Consider the following 23,121-nt stretch of genomic DNA (forward strand, 5'->3'; position numbering starts at 1 on the left):
TGTGGGTATTGATACTTTAAACATATTAAAAGTTATATTTTATAGTCTTGTGACACCATCTCTTTGACTTAATTCCTGGAATAGTTCGGTGCATTTATATTGTGCCACTATTGGGTTATTACTAAATCCACGCCACCTAAGAGCCAGTTACAGTAAGTGGCAGAGGCGGCGTAAAAACAGTCTATGACATAGAGTGTTTCATAAATTCCTCCCCTAATTGTTATCCGTCTCTTGGATATATGGCCATCCGACTAATTTTGTCCGGAAATGGAATTAATAATCAGAAACTTTTTTAAGAAATATTCTTATGTCGGGGCTCCATGAAAAATTATTTATTACCTACTGGTTCAAAATGGTGGTTTTCTACTTAAATCTTTTCAACATTTCTTTACTGTGGTCACCCATAGAAGCAATGCTTCCAGGGAAGACGGCATGAATTGGCGCATCCCAGAATTTTTTGGGAGGATCTCAGTATAATGGATCCATACAATATGAATTCGTAATATGGCCATGTGCATGAGATCAACATTCCAGATATTTAAATCGTAGGCAGATGCAATTTATTGGGATTATACTGTTTACAAAAAATCACCCCTAGAGTATGGTAAATCAGTAGATGGAAAAAATATAAAAAATTGACATAACTATTGATGTTGACTCTGTTTCCTTTAGGTTCCCACTGACATGTGTTATGGCATACTTGAACGAAACATCTTCATATAGATTTCTCTTGATTGGTCTTTCCACTAACCCATCTCTTCAACCACTATATTTTACGATATTATTGATCATGTACATGGCCACTGTAACAGGGAACATTTTGATCATTATAGTGGTTAGAGCTGAACCCCGACTGCACACCCCCATGTACTTTTTCCTCAGTAACCTCTCACTAATTGATCTCTGCTTTTCCTCCACCATCGTGCCTAAACTTCTGATGAGTACTTTGGCCAAAGACAAGAGTATTTCTTTCTGGGGATGTGCCGCTCAGATGTATTTCCACCTCGCTTTGGGTGGGACGGAGTGTATTATTTTGGCAATCATGGCCTACGATAGATATGTGGCCATCTCTCACCCCCTACACTACAATACTATCATGAACTTGAAGTTTTGTCTTCTTCTCTCTGTCGGAACCTGGTCTTCAAATTTCTTGAACTCCATTTTCTATGCATACATCACTTTCCGACTGCCCTACTGTAGGTCTAATCATGTGAATCACTACTTCTGTGAGATGCCTCCACTCTTCCGACTGTCCTGTAAAGACACCTTAATGAATGAAATAGCAGTCTATGTCTCTGGTGGGATTGTAGGTCTTTGCTCTTTTGTGTTGACACTTCTGTCCTATATACAAATAATTTCAACGATTCTAAGGATCCGCTCAAGCCCTGGTAGGCGCAAGGCCTTTTCTACTTGTGTCTCCCACCTTTCAGTGGTATCTCTATACTATGGTGCTGTTGTTTTCATGTATTTACGTCCTCGGGGTAGCTACTCTGTAGATCGAGATAGATCTGTGGCAATTCTTTATACTGTGGTTACTCCCATGTTTAACCCTATTATTTATAGCATTAGAAACAAGGAAGTCAAGAATAGTGTGAGTAAAATATTTTTCAACAGACATTCTCAATCTACAATTCTTAATTACCATCATTGAAGTCAGAAAATATTTTTTTATAATAATGGATTTTGGCATTATATCTATATGAATAAATTACTAAATTTATTATTCCAGCCACAAGATTGAGATTTAGAATATTGCAATACACTGAATGAAGGTGGTTTGTGCTGTTAGTTGCTTACAGATATATAATCTATAAAGAGCACACCATATGGTTAGGCATGGTACTGCAAATTACATTTAACACCATTATTATGTAAATGTTCATGAAGAAGTAACCTATGTAAAGCGAAATAAATATTTCAAAAGTGTAAATAGATATATCGAAAAATGAAAAGTATTCATCACTTTGGATTTTTTTTTAAGCTTTACAGTGTGACACTATTGGATCATTGTGGTTTTATTGACGCTTTTTTTTTTACACTGATTAACAGAAGAAATGCTTTCATGTCAAAGTGAATATAAATTCATTACCATTATTGAATATAAAAAATAATTGGTTGCGTAACTATTCACCCCCTTAAAAAAAATGAACAATATATACTGTTAAATAGTATTCCGGTATGAACATATGTTGTAACTCCACACAAAATACATCTGTTGGCAACTTGGCTGTTTTTTAAGCTATGCTCCATGTGGGAACAACAGTGACTCCAGCCTAGCTACAGAATACAGTGAGTCAGGGGTAGTCTGAAATCCACCTCCTTTATGATTATTGGCTAAAGCTGTTGCTCTGTTCCTCCCTACTGCAGCTCTACTTGACCAGATTAGCTGCTGTGCATAAGCACAAGCCCACCACAAACTCCATGGAAAGTCAGTGCAAGGAGAGTTGATTTTTTTATTACAGGAAAGAATGGAGTATGGAGGTACACTTTACATTTTAAGACAGTAATCCCCAATATGTAACTCTTGAGATGCTTGTGCCTCTTAGACCCCTGAAACATAGCTCCCTTGGTAATGGCGGCCGGGGGGAAGTGGGGGGGGGTTGACATTCGACCCTCATGAGGCTTATATAAGGACCCCAGGATAAGTAAAAATATTATGGCGCAGCTGCCTTCCTCAGGATTCAAGCACGAGCTCTCCTCCTGAGATTTCTGTCCAACCATAAAGAACTAAGAACTTGTCTCTATTTTCTTCTGTTATGGGGGCACTGTGGTATATTTTACAACTCCAAAAGTTGGGTTGTGTTTGATTATATCCATCTATCTAAGTATGGGCTTTTCATATGCCTATGGTCTTTGTACTACAAATATGCAGAGTCATAAAGGAGTGTGTGTGTTCCTACTCGTTGACCCAGCTCTTGCTGAATTTAATGTATGGCCTTTTAATTTGGGGCCCCCACAATAAGTTGGGTTGACCACTATTCTACTATACACATGACTCTATGTGGATACTATTTGCCAGTGTCAGCCATATAAAACAGAAAGTCAGCTAAAGGTATCAAATGGAACAAGCTCTATCTTCCCTCAAATCTGAAGCCAACCAAATATATCACAGAATACATAATTCTCCAGCCGCAAACGATATTCAAGAGCTAAGGTAGGTTAAACACTCTCTAAATTTGTTTGTAGGAGAAAGTACCGGATATGGACCTTCTGAATATAATTAAATGACAATGGCCATCCATTACACCATACCGTAAAGTTTAGATATATTATACAAGTGTAAGTCTATAGATGGTGGCACCTACAAAGCCTGACAAACAAAACATGTCAGGATAATGCCAACCTTTGTGTAAGAGATATTTTCCATCTCAAAGCACCAGGTGGCATAAAATACCACCCTTTACCTCAGACCTTTAGTTTTGACAGCGGAATCTCTTGTATCTACTGGGGTACGAAAGATGCAGGTAAAAACAAAAGGATCTATGTTGGCGCTGCTGCTTAATGTGGACAAGCAGCAGCGCCAACATAGATCCTTTTGTTTTTACCTGCATCTTTCGTACCCAAGCGGTCACCTCGGTAACCGGCTCGGATCTGGCAGCAGCTACCCCGTGGACCCCAGCGTTGAACTCTCCTAACCTCACGGTGAGCATATATATCTCGTCTATTTCTCACCTCCACCTTCTTTGATCCACACCAAGTGGCGCCGTGGTTCTTTGCTCTTTACCCTTGTATCTACTGGGTAAGGGTATTACCCATATACTGGTCAGCACTCTACCTGGCTCCCAGTGGCATACTTAGAAGAAAGGAGGCCCATAGCAAAAATCAAAATGGGCCACCATTGTGGTGCTGGTTTTTGCCACCCAGGACAGTGTTTGTTTACCCCTTCTATGACACTTGGGCCAATTCTTCACTCCCGTGTAACAAAGCAGCTCCTTTGGAGATAGAAGTCCTGCACAGGTTCTCGCCACCCGGTAGCAAAGTGGATGGGACCAACCAGGGCTAGACCCCTTCTCACCAAATGCCCATAGCAGCTGCATGCTCAGCCTCTATGGTACGTACGCCCTTGTGGGTTGAGCCTAGGAGAGTTGAGTCATCACATCATCATGTACCTATAAACAAAAATACATAGACATTTTTTAAATAAAAAATTCTAGACATGAAGTCCGTTACTGGATAGCACTCACCTTCTACAACTTTATAGTGTGTATCTAATAATTCTTACTCTTCGCTGGGGAGATGGGTGGCCATCATGTTCAGTCGACCACCAGCACTTTTATGGTGTTTGAGTGGCACAATTAGATCTCCACAAGAGCATTCAAATCTGGATGGGTCACCCACTGCCCAGAGCTTGCTTTGCTAAGGAAGAGCCTGAAAATTAAGGTGATCAAATCAATCTGTGTGACTTGCCCATAGCCATGTCCAACGTATCCTTCTGGCTAGTGGATTTACAATGGATTTACAAAACCGCTAAGGGAACACTCCGGAAAAAATGAATACACTGTGTAATACTTAATACAGGGTTTGAAGGGCAGAGCCTGACTAATCTCATTGGTGTTGTCAGAGTAATAAATCTAATACCTGCAGATTTATATATTGTATTATTATCAAAATGACTGCATTATATTGTTTGAGATATGTATGTATTAGATATGTTTTTAATCTTCTCTTAAATGAATGTATTGCCTATCATCTAAGATAGGGTAAAGATGAAATCATCTGGCATTCCAAACTGATGGATACTAGGAAGAAAGTCATTACCTTATATGGAAGTATTTTTGGGTGTATACCTATATGTACTTGGCATCATCTGATTGGTTAATGTGTGTTAAGTGAAAGCATGAACCTATAAATAAAGTTCCGTCCACAGCCATTTCTGTATATCAAACCATTGTATGTGCAATCTCTCCCGATCGGTTATTATTTGTGAATATGAATGAATCCTGGACAAATTCTGTTATGGAGAAAAGGAACTCAAGAGTGATGGGGATTAATCTCACAGTGTTCTTTGAATCCCAGTGTCATGCTCCGCCCCCTCACATTCTGCTCTAGACAAAATACAATATATATGTTTTATCCGCAGTATTCTTTTAAAGCAAATTAACCTTTTTGTCCTCTCATTACTGTTTGTATGAATCTTAAAATAGTCAAACAGAGAAAAGAAGCAAATGTCTAAATTAAAGCTTAATCCCTGTTGGGAGGAGAATTTCAACATTGGTTTTGATGCTCCGTAATTGCTCTCGGGCCAATTAGAGGGTCTGTAACCTTGTATATAAGAACACATTAAATGCACGTAACACTGTATTTACACTACTTGCTTCAATAGACGTTGCCATTACCTTAATATTTAAAAGATTTCTGAAGATTTCACTAAGAACTCAAGGAGATGAGTCCCTAATTAGGTTGCATTGTCGTAAGTTTACCCATCGCACATAAGACTGGACCACTGTGTTAGATATTTAAAACTGTACATGGAATAGGCTTCCTATATTTCTTGTTACAGTATGGTTTCTATATTGTAGCACCAAGTGGCTGTAATCACCATGACATAAACTATATGGACTAAAGTATTGGGACACCTACACATTACACCTACAGGAGCTTTTATGAGATCCCATTCTGAACTCTATAGACATTAATATGGAGTTGGTAACCACTTTACAGCTAAAATATTTTCCACCCTTCTGGGGGCTTTCTACAAGATTTTGGAGTGTCTGTGGGAATTTTTGCCCATTCATCCAGGAGAGCATTTGTGAGGTCAGACACTGATGTTGGATGAGAGGGCCTGGATCGCAATTTCCTTTCCAGTTCATCTCAAAGGTGTTGTATAGGTTTGAGGTCAGGGCTCTGTACGGCCAGACAAGTTCTTCCACACCAAACTCCCCCAACCATGTCTTTATGAAGCTTGTGCACTGGGGCGCAGTCATGTCTAGTACAGAAAAGGGCTGAACCCCAAACTGTTCCCACAAAGCTGGAAGCTACAATTGTCCAAAATATATTGTATGCTGAAGAATAAAGATTTCTCTTTACTGGAACTAAGGGGCCGATCCCTGAAAAACAACCCCATAGTATTACCCCTCCTCCACCAAACTTTACAGCTGGCACAATGCAGTCAGCCAGGTAACGTTCTCCTGGCATTCACCAAACCCAGACTCTTCCATCAGACCGCCCGATAGAGAAGCGTCACTCCACAGAACACGTTTCCGCTGCTCCAGAGTCCAGTGGCTGTGGGTTCATACCCCTCCACCCGACACTAGGCATTGCTTGGTGATGTAAGGCTGGCATGCAGCTGCTCGGCCACCATGCCATGAAGCTCCCGGGCACAGTACTGGTGCGGATGTTAATACCAGAGGAGGTCCGTACTCTGCAGTTATGGAGCCAGCAGAGCGTTGGCGACTTTTCTGCACTTGCTCCTCAGCACTCAGCGCCCAAAACCCCGCCCGCCGCTCTGTAACTTTACGGGGTTAGCACTTCGTGGCTGAGTTGCGGTGGTTCCTCCACTTTACAATAATATCATTTACAGGTGATGGTGGAATATCTAGGAGGGAAGAAATTTCAGAAACTGACTTGTTACAACGGTGACGTCCTATTACAGGACCACGCTGGAATTCAGTGATCTCTTTACAATGACCCGTCCTATCACTAATGTCTGTAAAGTGACGGCAGGGCGAGTGCCGGATTATATACACTTTTAGTAATGTGACTGAACGAAACACCTCAATTCAATGATTAAGAGGTGTGTCCCAATACTTTTCTCCATACAGTGTATTTTCTCCCACACCTGGAACTTTGTAATTATCTTGTGCTACATGTGTGTCCATTTTATTTATTTCCTTTCTACAAATGTTAATCCCCATCATAACTGGCACCCAGTAAGAGTTTGGTCAAGGTGAAATTATGAGTATTGAACAGACACAGTGAGATGTCCCATTAAAACTGATGGTTGACTCTAATATGAGATCTCTTCTTTAGGGCATCTTTCATGTCAATCCCTCTTGCCCTCATAGTGTACACATATCAAGAGACTGGAAGTTCCAGGAAAAGATCTCAGGGCCAAAATTAAAGATACTACTCAAAAAGGAACCATTGACCACTTTGAAAAGTCAATTTACGATAGAGGATGGCAAGAAATGAAGAATGGGACATAGCGAATGATAAGTAGACATTAAAGTCTTCATGCTGTAGGCGTACAATGTTTTTAGGAATATTTTTTAAGCTGACCATCGATGATCGTTCATATGTAAGTTCATATTTGTAAGCATCGGCACCAATACTATTGATTATGATGAAGCCCATTGTGTCACTGTCCAATGAATCATTAGCAAACGGTATTTCATATTTTGGTTGATTATTGATTGCTATTCTATAATCATGATGATGAGTCAATAAATACTGTAAGCTTCCAACTTCACATCTTGTCCATGTCAAGTTCTCCTTTAGATGTTATGGAACTGTTCAACCAATCCTCTTCAAGCAGATTTATTCTCCTCGGTTTGTCCACTGTTCCTTACTTGGAGGTTATTGGCTTCCTTGTATTTTTGGCGATGTATTTGATAACATTATCAGCGAATCTTCTACTGATCATTGTGGTGAGGACGAATCCAAAGCTCCAGACTCCCATGTACTTTTTCCTTACTAACCTCACCTTCATTGATATTTGCTTCTCTACCACCGTGGTCCCTAAAATCTTGATGAGCACATTATCCAAAGATAGGAGCATCTCTCTACTAGAATGTGCTGTCCAGATGCACTTTCATTTGACACTTGGGTCTACAGAGTGTTTCATACTTGCGGTCATGGCCTATGATAGATTTGCTGCCATCTGTAAACCGCTGCACTACAACGCCATCATGAGCAAGAAAATATGTATCTGTCTGGCCGCTGCATCATGGACCTCAAGCTTCATCAACTCCATGATACATGTGGTCTACACCTTCCAGATGTCCTTCTGCCAATCCCACCATATCAACCACTTCTTTTGTGAGTTACCACCATTTTTACAAATATCCTGCAGTGATACTTGGCTCCATGAAGTAGCAATGTATATCTCGACAGGGATCATAGCTAGTTTATCCTTTTTCTTAACTCTGATTTCATATATCCATATTGTCTCCACCATCTTGAAGATGAATTCGACTTACGGAAGGTATAAAGCTCTCTCCACGTGTGCCTCCCACATCATTGTGGTCACTCTCTACTTTGGGACCATTATGATAATGTATTTACGCCCACACTCCCGTTACTTTCCAGACATGGACAGGTCTGTCTCTGTCCTCTACTCAGCTGTGACGCCCATGTTAAATCCCATCATCTACAGTGTCAGAAATAAGGATGTCAAAGACACCATAAGAAAAAATCTAATTAAAGACGTTCTTCAATTAAATGTATTGTTACAAAAATCGGATTAATATGGCCGTTAAAGATAGAACAATAGATAGTTTGAGTTGTGTAAAACCTTTTTGCTTCTCCTCTGCCCCAAGCTCAGTGCCAAGTTGGACTTGACTTGAAGACCTGAGCACAAGCAAAGATAAAAGTTCTTGGTTCTTGATGCAAAATCTGTAAGAAATTCTCCACACACACATCATAACAAGCCATCATATGACATTTATAGTACTGTTGTCCAAATATGTGGTCTTTTGTCCCCATCATTCACCAGGGCCGAATGTGGCAGGAACCTGACCTATAGCTCCACCTCTGGACCTGAGTGATCTTCATAATAAACACAATGAAAAATAAAAACTTCTACATCTGGATATGCTTTGTAAATTTGTCTTAAAATAAATATAGTACCACCTCAGGAAATAGGGATACATGTAGCAGCCACTGTACGGCCAGTTTTACCTGTAAAAAACATTTGTATATTACAAACATTTGAGAACCGTTGCTATTTGTGTTAAAACTGCATGTTGACGCAGTTGTCGGCGACACTTCAGCCGGACAGGGGCCTCTAAGTTTGTCCTTACCATGAAAAGGACAATGATATTTTTTATTTTTTTGATAACTTCCTTTCTTGATCTGAGTGCTGTCCTTGGATTTACGTTCCTCCCTGGTCCTATCCACAACTACGTTATCATTATCACCTTATTGTTATCTGACATGTCCCAAACTATTTTCCTTGCGAATCTCAAGCATTTATATACCTAGACCCACCACAGATTGTATTATGGCTAACACTAATAATTCTACTGCCAAGAACCTGTCACGGCCGTGGTCACGGACGGCCACCATTCCTTACCACACGACAGCCGCGACCACAGACTGTTAGCATCCTGCCAGCGTCTCTCTCCTAAGAGACGCCAGCACTCATGGCTGTAAGACCCTTCTCGGAATGTTAGGGTGTGCTCGCTCAATCTCGGCCTTAAAAGACCAGTGCGCGCACATGTTATAGTTCCCTAACCTATCCCTGATCCCCCTGCACTATGAAAATTTCTCCGTCCTTCCACTGCTTGCCTGAGCGTTGTCTACCCATGTTTGTATTGCAAATGGTCCCTTAGTTTTATCCTGCTCCCAGTGTTCCCCTTCCCTGCTACCTGTATGCTCTATCCCGTGCTGTATTTGTTCCTGAGCCTGTCTAGTGTTGGAGTCATGTTGTGTCATCTGCTATGCCTGATGTTATACACCACGTCTGGTGTCATCCGCTACACCTGCTGTTATACATCACGTTTGGTATCACCTACCTCGCCTGCTGTTATTCACCACGTCTGGTGTCATCTGCTACTTCTGGTACCATCTGCTTTCTGGACTCTCCCAGGTACCCTTTTGCTAGGAACTTTGCATAGACTTTGTATAGACTGTGACTTGGCAACCTGCCACTCCGCTATGCTGGAGTGGCATAGTGGGTCCACATACCCCTAGATCACAACAGTATGCTCAGGCCATGAAACCCACTGGCCAACCAAGACTGCGGTTTATGTGATGCAAACGGATATGCGTGACCTGCGTGCATGCCAGGATCAACTCCTCGTGGCAGTAAACTCTATCATCGCTCGACTGGATCAGCCTCCTGCTCTTCCTCTGGATGCTGCTGCCATTCCACTGCCCGTTACTCCTCCTGTCTGTTCCGGATCCACAGTTTCGCTGCCTCTTCCACCTTGCTATGACAGTCATCCTAGAGCCTGTAGAGGTTTCATCAACCAATGTACCATCCATTTTAGACTGCATGCTCATCTTTTCCCCTCTGATGAGGCCAAGGTAGCGTTCATCGTTTCCCTTCTCGCTGGCAAAGCCCTGACATGCGTGAACCCCATCTTGGAACGACAGGTCCCTGAATTCTCGGACCTAGCATTATTCTTAGAGACTACTGTGTTCGAGAAGCCTGGTCGAATATCTTCTGCAGCGACCACACTGCTAACTCTCAAGCAAGGAGGGTCCACGGTAGGAGAGTATGCTATCTCCTTCCATACACTGGCAGCAGAGTTGGCCATGGAACAATGAGGTGTTGGTGGCGACCTTTTGGCAGGGACTGTCCTCGCACATCAAAGACGAGCTAGTAGCCAGCGATCTTCCTTCTACTCTGGATGCTCTTATCCTGTTGGCGACCCGAGTTGACATGAGGATCCAGGAACGTGTTCAGGAGGTTCAGCGGGAGAGACGTTTCCACAGACTAGCACCCTTGTTCCAAAGACCCCTATTGCCTCCGCCTGTTGCTCTATGTGAAGAATCAATGCAGGTAGACAGAATCAAATTATCCGAACAGGGGAAACAGTGCATGCGCTCTTCAGGTCTGTGTCTGTATTGCGGCCTCAAAGGCCATTTCATGCGGCAATGTCCACAAAATCCGGAAAACTCCAACCCCTAGGGTTGGTTGGAGAGGCAACCCTAGGTGGGTCGACGCCAAATGCCAAAGCCTCTTCCAAGTTATCTATTCCTGTGACCATCATCTCTGAAGAGACATCACCCTCCCCCTCTGCCTATCTGCCTTCCGGAGCAGCTGCAAACTTTATCCAGCAGGAGCTAGTGGATCACCTACATCTACCCACAGTTCTTCTGGAGAGGCCCCTGGCTGTTGCCTCTGTGAATGGTCTACGCTTGCCCGATCCTATTGTGTCCATCACTAAACCACAAATTGGAGTTCTTCACTCAGAACAGATCACCTTCCTCGTCCTACCTTAAGCTATCAATGCTGTTCTGCTGGGCCTGCCTTGGCTTCATCCACACACTCCAGTTCTCGACTGGAGTTCTGGCGAAGTCTTCCAATCGGGGCCCAAATGCCTTAACTGCTGCCTGCCACAGGTTCGTCCTGTTTTGCCTTCACTGCCTCAGTCACTCTCCGATCTACCTTCCCATTATGCTAGCTTTGCAAACGTCTTTAGTAAGAAGGAAGTAGAGACTCTTCCCACTCATTTCATCTACGATTACGCTGTTGAGTTACTTCTTGACGCCTCACCACCTCGAGGGTGAGTTTATCCTCTCTCCCTACTAGAGACCCTAGCCATGATCCCCTACGTTAAGGAGAAACTTGACAGAGGGTTCATCCAAAAGTCTTCCTTCCCGGGCGGAGCTGTATTCTTCTTTGTGAAGAAGGAGGACGGATTTCTTCATCCATGTATCGACTATCGGGGTCTGAACCAAATTACGGTCAAGAATAAGTATCCCCTGCCGCTCATCTCAGAACTTTTCGATAGAATTTGTGGGGCCAAGTTGTTCACAAAGCTGGATCTACGAGGAGCTTATAACTTGATCCGTATCCGCAAAGGTGACGAGTGGAAAACCGCATTTAACACCCAAGACGGCCACTACGAATATCTCGTTATGCCCTTTGGTCTATGTAATGCTCCAGCTGCGTTCCAGGAGTTTGTAAATGAAATTTTCCGGAACCTGCTCTATGTCTTTGTGGTGGTCTATCTGGACCACATCCTGATCTACTCACCTGATTTAATAACACATCGGAAGCATGTTCGCCAATGACTCTGAGGAAACTCCTCAATACAGTACATCATAGATCCTTCTAGGATTATTGCCGCCAACCATCTGCAAATTAGAGACATTCCTCCTGGAAAACGCTTGTTTGTCTTGTTGACAGAAAGAGAATTCTCCGCTGGGGGCACAACTCTAAACTGTCTGGGCACTCTGGTGTCCGTAAGACACAGAACTTGGTAGCGCGTTACTAATGGTGGCTCACTCTGCCTAGAGATGTTGCAGACTATTTCTTGAAAAAGTCTACCCGCTCCAATCCTGCTGGCCTGCTACTACCCGTGCCTGTTCCTGATGCCCCTTGGCAGCATATTGCTATGGACTTGTCAATGAGAGAATAAAAAGGTTATGGCTTTTGAAATGCAGGGAGGAAAAAACAAAAATGAAACAAAAATTGCTACACGGCCAAGGGTAATCTTCCATCTTTTCATCACTGTTTGAATGAATCTTAGAATAGTTAAGTTATACAAAGAGAGAAACGAAGTAACTTTTCAAATTAAAAAGATATTCCCGGTTGGCTGAAGAATTTGAACATCAGTTTTAATGGTTCAGTTATTGCTCTGGGGACAATTAGAGAGACTGTAACATAGTATATAAGATCACATCTCAAGCATGTAATACTGTATGCACCCTATTGTAGTGGAGACCCAACCACTAGATCGATAGACGTCAACAGACGTAATCCAAAGGTGAATAAAGAGGATTAATCTTGGAGAAATTTTGAATATCCAGACATAACCATTACATTTCAGGATTTGCTTCAACCGTCGTAACCACTGTATCATATTCTTCAGGATCATCATTACTGTAAAATTTCCAATCACTGAAGTCTTTTTTTACTCTAAAGTTGTTACCTACTTTGGATTTGAGTTTTTCTTTTAATCCGACCATGTGTCTTCGGACCACTTCTAGGACCTTCAGGCACCAGTGGTAAAGCGAAGTTCTGATCGTTTCCTGTTCTATGAGAAATGCACATACATGGATAAATTGCATTAAGTATTTTTTATATGGGTAAATTATAATGGCAGCACTAATAGAAGCATCTATATAGGAATCCCTACATGTCAAACTGTCTTATGCCCATGGTGTACAGATATCAAGAATTCGGACGCTCTGGGAATAGATCTCATGGACAAAATGAAAAATACAACCATGTACCATGTTTTTGGGACTATTCTTAAAAGCTGTCCAGTATGATTTTCCTTAATAAGTGTAATAATTATTTGCACAGTGCCATCCTGTGTAACATAAAATTACCAAAAAACAAAAATAAACAATTCCCAGGATATAACAGCACACATTAAGGATAAAAAGGTATGCAAATTTATTCAATAAATATCTTAAAAATGTTTTACTAAAGGCAATTGCTCTCTTTTATACAAAAAGACTATGGAAAAACCACCAAAAGTATAATAAAAAAAAGAAAAAAACACAGCTCTGGCCGGTGCTAATACAATGTAATGCTGAGATATTAGTATGTCTCCTCATATTCAATGCGATAATTTTAGGCTAGGATCATACACACAGTTTTTGGTGTAGTTTTTGCCTCAGGCTTTTTAGCCAAACACTGGAGTAGATACAAAAGAAAGGAGATGCATCGGTCTTTTTTTTTACACCTTTTGTTCCTTTTGGACCCACTTCTGGCTTTAGCTAAAAAACTGAGCCAAAAAGTGTCACATAAATTGCATCAAAACTGTATGTGTGATCATTGCCTAAGGGTTCATATGAATCCACGAGCCATGAACACTTGTGCGAAAGTCGAACACTTAGGCTGGATTCATACGAGCATGTTCGGTCCGTAAAGGACGGAACGTATTTTGACTGCAAGTCCTTGACCAAACACACAGCAGGGAGCCGGGCCACTAGCATCATAGTTATGTACGATGCTAGGAGTCCCTGCCTCTGCGTGGAACTACTGTCCCGTACTGAAAACATGATTACAGTATGGGACAGTAGTTCCACGGAGAGGCAGGGACTCCTAGCATCATACATAACTATGATGCTAGGAGCCCGGCTCCCTGCAGTGTGTTCGGTCCGGGACTTGCGGCCGAAATACGTTCCGTCCTTTACAGACGTAACATGCTCGTGTGAATCTAGCCTTAATAGAGCTTAATTACATGTCCGTTTTCCGATTCTCGCTTATTCAAAGCCAGATGCACCGACCAGGTCAATATAAAGTAAAGTCATATTGATTAGTCACAACAATAACTTATCTATCTGATGTGCATTATGAGCGGGATGTCCTACCGGTTCGAATACTTTGCCATTCTGTCCTTGCGTTCATTGTTCAAATGTTTGTGTAGTTGGTATCCTCCGGGACCCCGGTTTGGTATTCTCTTGGCTTCCTGAATAAAGCGTTGAAGATCAGAGTCCCTCACCTATTCGAAATCTTGAGTCAATGTGGCAAGGAACATGGTACCTGGCCAGAGTCTGGTACAGCCAGTGTCACGTGGCGTCATGGTGTGATCAACCACTATGTGATGACATCACTTACATCCATCAAGTGGCTCTTGGCTGATGGATTTGAATACATATATGCTTAATACAGTCCATAGTGGGACCAACCCTTTATTTTAGGCTAACATACGGCAACTTCAATTTTAATTATTTAAATACTAAACATACTACACCAAGGAGAAGATATTTAATATGACAAATTTATCTCGGTTCATTATTAAAAAATTATTAAATATTATTAAAAAAAGACAGTGCAAATCACAAACTGACTGCTATTTCATGTGCCAGTGCAGTATCTTTTCATGATTTTTTATATTGTCCTGTTACTCATCGGCTTTGTGTTTTTTGCACTTTCTTAACAAAATGTTTTTGTGAATTTTTGGATGAAATAATAAGGTGAATTTGGAATATTACTTGGGTTCAGCATTACCTTTTTCTTGGTGTAGGGTATACATACATTGGGCATGAGGACTGTAACACCTGCCATGTGGACTTCTGTGGTTTCATTATTTATTTCAAAACCAAACGTAGTATATAAATATAATATTATTGCCAATTAATAACTGGATGGGAGGTGTTCCAAATAGGAAAAAAAAAAGAAGGGCTGAGGAAGATAAGAGAGGAAGAAAAGATGATTCTAAAGAGTTACTTAACCGGGTCTGAGGTATTAGGGAGTCAGATAAAGAGATTGATATAAAGCCACCCCAACCGGGTCCCCACTGACAAAAGACCAGGATCTAACACCCTACAATTGAACCAGGAGATCAAAACACTGATGAAAGTGAAGGATAAAATTAAGCCAAGTCTAAGTCCGGTGATGATGCTGATCAACAACAATCTTACCAGAGCCCCCACCAACAAAGACCAGGATCTCCCCCCACATTCACATAAGCATATAAAACTTTATCTTGTTATTCAGACCCTTCCGGTACAAAGTACCCAACGTGTATCTCCACATAGTCTCCTTTTGCAACGGGAGTATATTTCTAACCCCACCCCATCTATCCACAGGTAGTTGGTAGGTTTCCATAAATCTCAATCCAGAGGGGGATTGTCCATGATACGACTAAAATTAACGCCCTAGGGCATTTTTCATTTTACCCAATTTTTTGGTGATAATATTTTGCTACTATTCCCAATCGAAACCATAGTGGGAGATAAGGTGAACCCTATTATCTGTTTGTCTGGGTTTCCGTCTTTCTAGGATCCTATTCCTGTCACATCTCAGGGTTCTTTTATACCCACATTTTATAGCCTTCTTGGAATACCCACATACCCTAAAACGTGCAATACATTGTATTAGTTCTTGCAAGGGCTGTTTTTTTAAAAAAAAAGTTTGGTGTTTTTTCTATACTCCATGTGATTTTTGTATTAAAGAGGGCAATTGCATTGTTTAAAATAATTATTGAATACATTATCCTAGTTTTTCTATCTTTAATGTGTGCTGATTATATCCTGGGAATTTTTGCTTTTGGTTATTCTTAAAGCTGGCCATAGTTGTAATGATCATGATAGGACTACACTTTATCCTTCGCTCTAGCTTTGAACAATTTTTTTTTACTTGATTGTATGTACTTTTGCAGAAAAAAAATCAGATTTCAAATTGTTTTTAATTAAAAGTGTTCTACCCTTTGGTAAATGGTCCAATGATCGGGCAAATGAGCGTTCATATGAAACCTCGTTCCCAATCATTGTCCTGTATAAACATGGCAACAATCAAGCGATGAACAGTGAAACACTCATTCATCGGCTGATCGAATCTTTTATTCAGCATTAATTATCGTTGTGTGTAAACAGGGAGATGTGCTGCCAACATGATGGATATGTATGTGGACAAACGATCGTGGTAACGACTGCTCGTCCCCATACATAACCAATCATTGCTCCTTGTGAAAGAAGCAAACAAATGCCGATCAATGAGCTGTCTCATTGATCGGCGCTCATTTTTACAGCCCATATTGGCCCATGTAAAAGGACCCTTAGTCATTAGCTCCTCTTTGACTTCTCCTGAAGGCTAATCCACATGCAACTCGTTTTTAATGTACGCTCTGTTTTTTTTTTAGATCTACGCTTCGGGAGAGGTCAAGGAGAAGGTTAAGACGGAGTCGTCAGAGAGCCGTCTATCGGAAAGCAGACAGAACGGCATTGTGCAGCTTGCATTTTATTGTAATACATACAAGCTGCAGAGGGTAGAAAACTTTTAGATAAAAACAATTTGGAAACATTTTATTTTTTTTTAAAGTACATGGAAAGCAATTAAGAAAAATTGGTTCAAAGGTCTCAATAAACAAATTTCCATTTTAATTTCTTGTCTACGTCAGGTTATTATTTATGTGTCATGGAACTGTTCAACCACTCCTCATCAAGCAGATTTATTCTCCTCGGTTTGTCCACTGTTCCTTACTTGGAGGTTATTGGCTTCCTTGTATTCTTAGCGATGTATTTGATAACATTATCAGCGAATCTTCTACTGATCATTGTGGTGAGGATAAATCCAAAGCTCCAGACTCCCATGTACTTTTTCCTTACTAACCTCTCCTTCATTGATATTTGCTTCTCTACCACCGTGGTCCCTAAACTCCTGATGAACACATTAACCAAAGATAGGAGCATCTCTCTACTAGAATGTGCTGTCCAGATGCACTTTCATTTGACACTTGGGTCTACAGAGTGTTTCATACTTGCGGTCATGGCCTATGATAGATTTGCTGCCATCTGTAAACCGCTGCACTACAACACCATCATGAGCAAGAAGATATGTATCTGTCTGGCCACTGCATCATGGACCTCAAGCTTCATCAACTCCATAATACATGTGGTCTACACCTTCCAGATGTCTTTCTGCCAATCCCACCACATTCAGCACTACTTTTGTGAGATACCACCATTTTTACAAATATCCTGCAGTGATACTTGGCTCCATGAAGTAGCAATGTATATTTCGTCAGGGATCATAGCTAGTTTATCCTTTTTCTTGACTCTGATTTCATATATCCAAATTGTCTTCATCATCTTGAAGATCAGTTCTTCTCATGGAAGGTATAAAGCCCTGTCCACATGTGCCTCCCACATCATTGTGGTGACTGTCTACTATGGAACTCTTATGACTCTGTATTTACGTCCACATTCTCTTTACTCTCCAAACCTAGACAAGTCTGTCTCCATCTTCTACTCAACTGTGATGCCCATGTTAAACCCGATCATCTACAGTGTCAGAAATAAGGATGTTAAGGGCACCATTAGAAAGAATCTAGTTAAAGACGTTTTCTAATAGTTTTTGGGAAAGGCTTGGTATTACGATGGTAGGTCCGATTTTTAAAGAGCGACAATTCATTTCTTTTGAGGATTTACAATCCACGAATGGGGTAAATAAGTAATTTGGATATAGGTATTATCAATTTTGGCTCGCTAGCACTAAAACCCTTGACAAAAATTTGTTCAGGGTTCAAAAGCACTTTGCTTTAGAATGTATTAATGAGACGAATGAAGCGAAGACTTCTCTCTCAAGTATTTATAAAATAGTTATAAGTTTATAAGTTGCGAAACTTTTCACAAGTCAAAGGTGTTGGAATAGGGAATTAGGCCCAATGCATCAGGAGAAATGGGTGAATATGTATAACAACGGGAAGGAGACTTCGGTCTGTGCAAATCGTCTTATGGTCCAGTTCAATATTACGCGTCGCTTATATTATACTCCTGACTCTATTTATAAAATGGGTTTAACTGTGGAGGGAAAATGCCATAGATGCCCATATCCGGTAGTGGAGTTTTGGCATATGGTATGGCAGTGCCCTGCTATTGATTAATATTGGTCTTTGATATTTAAAGAAGTGGCATCCAAGTTAGATCGGGAGTTCTTGAAATCTGCTCAGTTGGCACTTTTGAATTGTACCGAAGATCTGGCAATGGCGAAGTTTTCGCAAATGCAAATCCATCTAATTTTGAGAGTTTTACTGCTTGCTATACTAGGTATTGTAAGGAAATGGATGGCAGTATTGTAAGGAAATGGATGGCAGAGTCTCCCCCCTCTTTTCAGGAATGGAGAAACACTGTTCTTAAAGGGGTTTTCCAGGGACACTAATTTTTTCCATGCGGGCAGCGCACGAGCACTGAGGAATTTCATAACTGAGAAGAAAATGGGGCGAGCATTGAGATGTAAGCCAAGAATTCAATAGGGCAGGCTTTGGGGAGACTGTGCACCAATAGTATGACTCAAACCCGGGTATACGTCAGAAGTCCCGTGTCTGAGGCCTCCTATTGGTCCACAGCCTCCTCAATGTCCGCTCCGTTCATTCTTTCCTTCTACTTCAGTAGCAGCATGATTTTCTTTGTGTGTATGCTATTCCTCAGTGCTTGTGCGCTGCCCGCCCCGAAAAATTAGGAATAGCATGCACGCAAAGAAAATTGTGCTACTATTGCATTAGAAGCAAAGAATGAATGGAGCGGACATTTAGAAGCTGTGGACCAATAGGATGCCTCAAACCCGGGTATATGTCAGAAGTCACGGGTTTGAGGCATCCTATTGGTCCACAGCCCCCTCAATGTCCGCTTAGTTCATTCTTTGTTTCTGCTTCAATAGCGGCACCATGTTCATCAGTGCCCGCAAGCTGCCTGCCACGATGGTATCTACAAGGATGGGGATTACAAATATTTAGAGATGATGGGGATTACATATATACAGGGATGATGGGGATCACATTAGTTATCTGAGGTGCGGTCATGTGATTCTGTGACCACACCTCAGATAAAGCAGGTGGGCGGGATAAACTAAAGGGGAAGGGAGAACTAGCGGGCAGGGCCAATAGACACATAGAGCGGGCGGAATAATTAGAAAAGAACAGCCCGGTGTCGTTACGTAGGTCAGATAGGTATCGAAACAGGACTGTATGTATTGTAACTCTCATGCACGAGCCGGTTTCGAAAGAAAAAGAGACACAGATGAAAAGTGGAAATTCCGGAAGAGGCAGAGGTAGGGTGAATAGGAAGAAATGTGTTCAGATTTAATTCAGAATGTATATTAGGAAATGTATTCAATATTTACATAGAGTATTAGTTCAAAAATGTTGTGTCTGGAAAACCCCTTTAAAATCAAAATGTATGAAAAGATAAAAACTAAAAACCTGAGTCAACTATTTAAATAGGAGGAGCTTTGGGGTATCTGAAATTGATGTGAAGTGTAAAAAATGTTTTCCATTCCTTGGATCTGGAGGGTTGGGGGCTAGGGTTGGGAATTTGTAGGTTATTGTGTGGAGTATTATTTTGTATTCTCCGTTGTGTTTGTATCACAATAATTTACTGAATAAAAAAAAAGACGTTTTGAAATCAAATTTATTTTTCCAAAAATGTTATTGATATAAAAAAACAACAAGGTCAAAACATGTAGGACCCTTAAATAGTGGTAATGGGGATCTTGTCACAGGGATCAAGAGAAGGCAGAGTTACTAAATGGGTTCTTCAGCTCTGTAGGTGGGGCCAGTGCTGAGGAGCTGATGTAGGGGGGGGGGCAGTGCTGAGGAGCTGATGTAGGCAGTGCCAGTTCTGTTAATACATCAACTAATATACTGAATTGGCTGAATGTAGATGTGGTCCAAGCTAAGTTAAATAAAAAAATGTGCACAAGGCTCCGGGGCCAGATGGGTTACACCCTAGAGTTCTTAAAGTACTTATTTCAGTTATTTCTGTCGTCCCCCCCCCCCTGTTCATAATATTCATAGATTCTCTAGTACTGGTATAGTGCCAAGGGACTGGCGCAGGGCATATGTGGTGCCCATTTTTAAAAAGTGCTCTAGGTCATCCCTGGGTAATTACAAACCAGTAAGCTTAACATCCATCGTGGGAAAAATGATTGAGGGGCTATTGAGGTACTTTATACAGGAGTATATGAATATAGTGTGTTTGGACTTTGCAAAGTCATTTGACACTGTCCCTAATAGACCCCTAATGGGTAAATTAAGGTCTATAGGTTTAGAAAGTATAGTTTGTAATTGGATTGAAAATTGTATCAAGGACCGTATCCAGAGAGTTGTGGTCAATGATTCCTACTGAATGGTCCCCGGTAATATGTGATGTACCACAATATTCAATGCTGGGACCACTATTATTCAACTAAATTATTAATGATATAAAGGATCGGATTATTAGGTCTTTTTATATTTTTGCAGATGACACCAAGCTATGTAGTATTGATTAGTCTATGGGAAATGTTCATAAATTACAAGCCGGCTTGGATACACTGAGTGTTTGGGCATAAACTTAGCAAATGAGCTTTAATGTAACGTTATGCATCTGGGTACCAACAATCTTCATGCATCATATGTCCTAGGGGGAGCTATACTGGGAGAGTCACTTGTTGAGAAGGATCAGGGTGAACCGATAGATCATACACAAATAACAGCACAATGTCAATCAGCTGCTTCTAATGCCAGCAGAAATCTATTGTGTATTAAAAGAGGCATGGAATCGCGGGACAGGGACATAACAATATCACATTACAAAGCAATAGTGTGGCCTCATCTAGAATATGCAGTTCAGTTCTGGGCTCCAGTTCATAGAAAGGATGCTCTGGAGTTGGAAAAAATACAAAGAAGAGCAACGAAGCTAATGAGAATTTAAGTTATATGGAAATTTAAGCTAATGCTAATGGAGAATTTAAGTTATAAGGAAAGATTAAAATAATGAAATGTATTTAGCATTGGAAAGAGATTAAGGAAGGAAAATATGGTGAAAGCCTGTTCCATGTAAAATCCCGTCAAAAGACAAGAGGGCGCTTCCTCCTTCTGGAGAAAAAAAGGCTCAATCTCCAGAGGTGACAAGCCTTCTTTACCATAAGGTCAGCTTAGAAAATTTCCAAAATGATCCAGTCTGATCGCCACTTGGGATCAGGAAGGACATTTTTCCATTTTAGGGCTGATTTGTTAATGCCTGGGTATTTTTTATTTTTTTTAACTACCTCTAGATCAATAGGGGCAAAATAACGTTCTATAGTTTACCCATATCCCTTCCCTTTCTCCCAACCCTTGGTTAAACTTGAACTTGATGGACTTATGTCTTTTTACAGCCGTACTAACTATGTAACTATACAGAGCAACCTCTGAAAGTAATCAAACGAGTTTAAACCTACACCTCCGCTAAACAACTCTCACATATAATTTATACCCAAAGTTACACAGTATTTACAGTCATAAAAAGTATATGGACTTCAACCAGCGATTGTTGGATCGTTTGCACGATATACTACAATACCAATGTATTGCAGTATATCGTCTTTCTGACAGGCTTCTATTAAGCCCTGCCTTTGGCCCACAGGCAGTCATAGCAACCATTGCCACCCCGCGATTGCATTGCGGGGGTGCAATGAGCTGCTAGAGGGGGTCGCCCCCCTCCCCTCTTTCTAACTATTGAAATGCTGCGGTCGCTACTGACCAGGGCATTTAACGGTTTAAATGAGCCGGGTTCGCCCTTGAGCGGGATCCCACTCGTTACTCTGAAGTGTCGGCTGTAACAGCCGACACCCACATCGTATGGAGCGGGTTCACTCCATGAGCCCATTCCATATTTCCCCTACCCGGCTATGATGTATGGATACGTCAAATGTCGGGAAGGGGTTAATGGTCTTCATCAACAGACATGCCACCACCTCCACAGGAGAAAAGGGGGCAGCACATCTGCTTGGACACTAGTACAAACTATTAGCCAATCTTCCATGAGCCGTAATGAGTACGCCCACCAGGGCTCTGGCCGCATTACTCGTACCTGGTAATTAGTATGCATGGGCAGCCAGGTTGTATTAATACGGAAATTCCCGCAGAAGAGAGTCAATGCGTTTAAAAGAGATCGAGGCAAACAAACCGGGCAAACCTTAAAACATACAGAAATTTTTGTTTAATCCTACCTAGTAATGAAAGAGGTAAAGAAGCCTGTTTTTCTTTAGCTTGGTTTCAAATGCCGCAGAGAGTCAATATTAATGGTTAGAAATTAATTTACTTAAAGGAACAGTGTCATCACAAATTATTTTTTTATATGTTAAAGATGTTAGTGCTTTATTAAAAACGTTTATATTCATTTGTGTGTTTGTGTTTTACATTTTCTTATTTTTACACTTTTTCTTCCCTATGGGGGCTGCCATTTTTTGTTCCATTTCTGTCTGTGTTGATTAACGACACATACAGACATGGAATACGGCAGCCACAGTCCCATAGGGACTGCGAACGGCTCCCGTCCCATTGACTTCCGTGTACGGCGTCTGTGAGGGAACTGCGCATGCGCCGCTCCCACACAGTCCAATTCGAAATTGGCGCCGTCCGGCGCCATTTTCCTGTGGACCGGAAGTCGCGGCCGGACAGTAATATTACTACTTCCGGTCGCGGCTTCCGGATTTGTGCACTTGGACCAGCGGCAGCAAACGGAGCGGACGGGCCGGAGGGAGCCGCGACGGCAGGAGCAGGTAAGAGATTTCAATGTATGTTCGTGTTTGTGTGTGTTTACTACTGTATGTAAACCTACTACACTGTGTGTTAGCTCAAAAAATGGCGACACACAGTGTAGGAGGTCACACCGTTCAAACCCCTCGTTTATCCCGGCACTAGCCAGGATAAAGGAGGGGGGATGCTGAGAGCTCACTAGAGCGAGGGCTTTTAACCCAATGTTGCAATGCTGCAATTTTGGGAATAGCTCCATCTAGTGACCAAAAATGGGTAGTATTATAAATTAGAATTAATTTATAATATTTCCTGACTCGTGAAAAAAATAAAAAAA

General features: G+C 41.3%; 3 protein-coding genes across 3 annotated transcripts; all 3 read left to right on the top strand.

The window, feature by feature from the left end:
- Positions 1 to 691: 691 nt before the first annotated feature.
- Positions 692 to 2,399, top strand: LOC142665042 (olfactory receptor 5V1-like). The gene is made up of 2 exons (XM_075844580.1): positions 692 to 1,589; positions 2,368 to 2,399. Exons 1-2 carry the CDS (start codon positions 692 to 694, stop codon positions 2,397 to 2,399), a joined length of 930 nt encoding a protein of 309 aa, XP_075700695.1.
- Positions 2,400 to 7,442: 5,043 nt separating this feature from the next.
- LOC142665043 (olfactory receptor 5AR1-like) lies at positions 7,443 to 8,405 on the top strand. The gene has a single exon (XM_075844581.1). It carries the CDS (start codon positions 7,443 to 7,445, stop codon positions 8,403 to 8,405), a length of 963 nt encoding a protein of 320 aa, XP_075700696.1.
- An 8,294-nt stretch (positions 8,406 to 16,699) lies between these two features.
- Positions 16,700 to 17,638, top strand: LOC142665044 (olfactory receptor 5AR1-like). The gene has a single exon (XM_075844583.1). It carries the CDS (start codon positions 16,706 to 16,708, stop codon positions 17,636 to 17,638), a length of 933 nt encoding a protein of 310 aa, XP_075700698.1. The 5' UTR covers positions 16,700 to 16,705.
- The last annotated feature ends 5,483 nt before the right edge of the window (positions 17,639 to 23,121 follow it).

The sequence above is a fragment of the Rhinoderma darwinii genome, chromosome 12 (genome assembly GCF_050947455.1).
Source record: "Rhinoderma darwinii isolate aRhiDar2 chromosome 12, aRhiDar2.hap1, whole genome shotgun sequence".
NCBI lineage: Eukaryota > Metazoa > Chordata > Amphibia > Anura > Rhinodermatidae > Rhinoderma > Rhinoderma darwinii.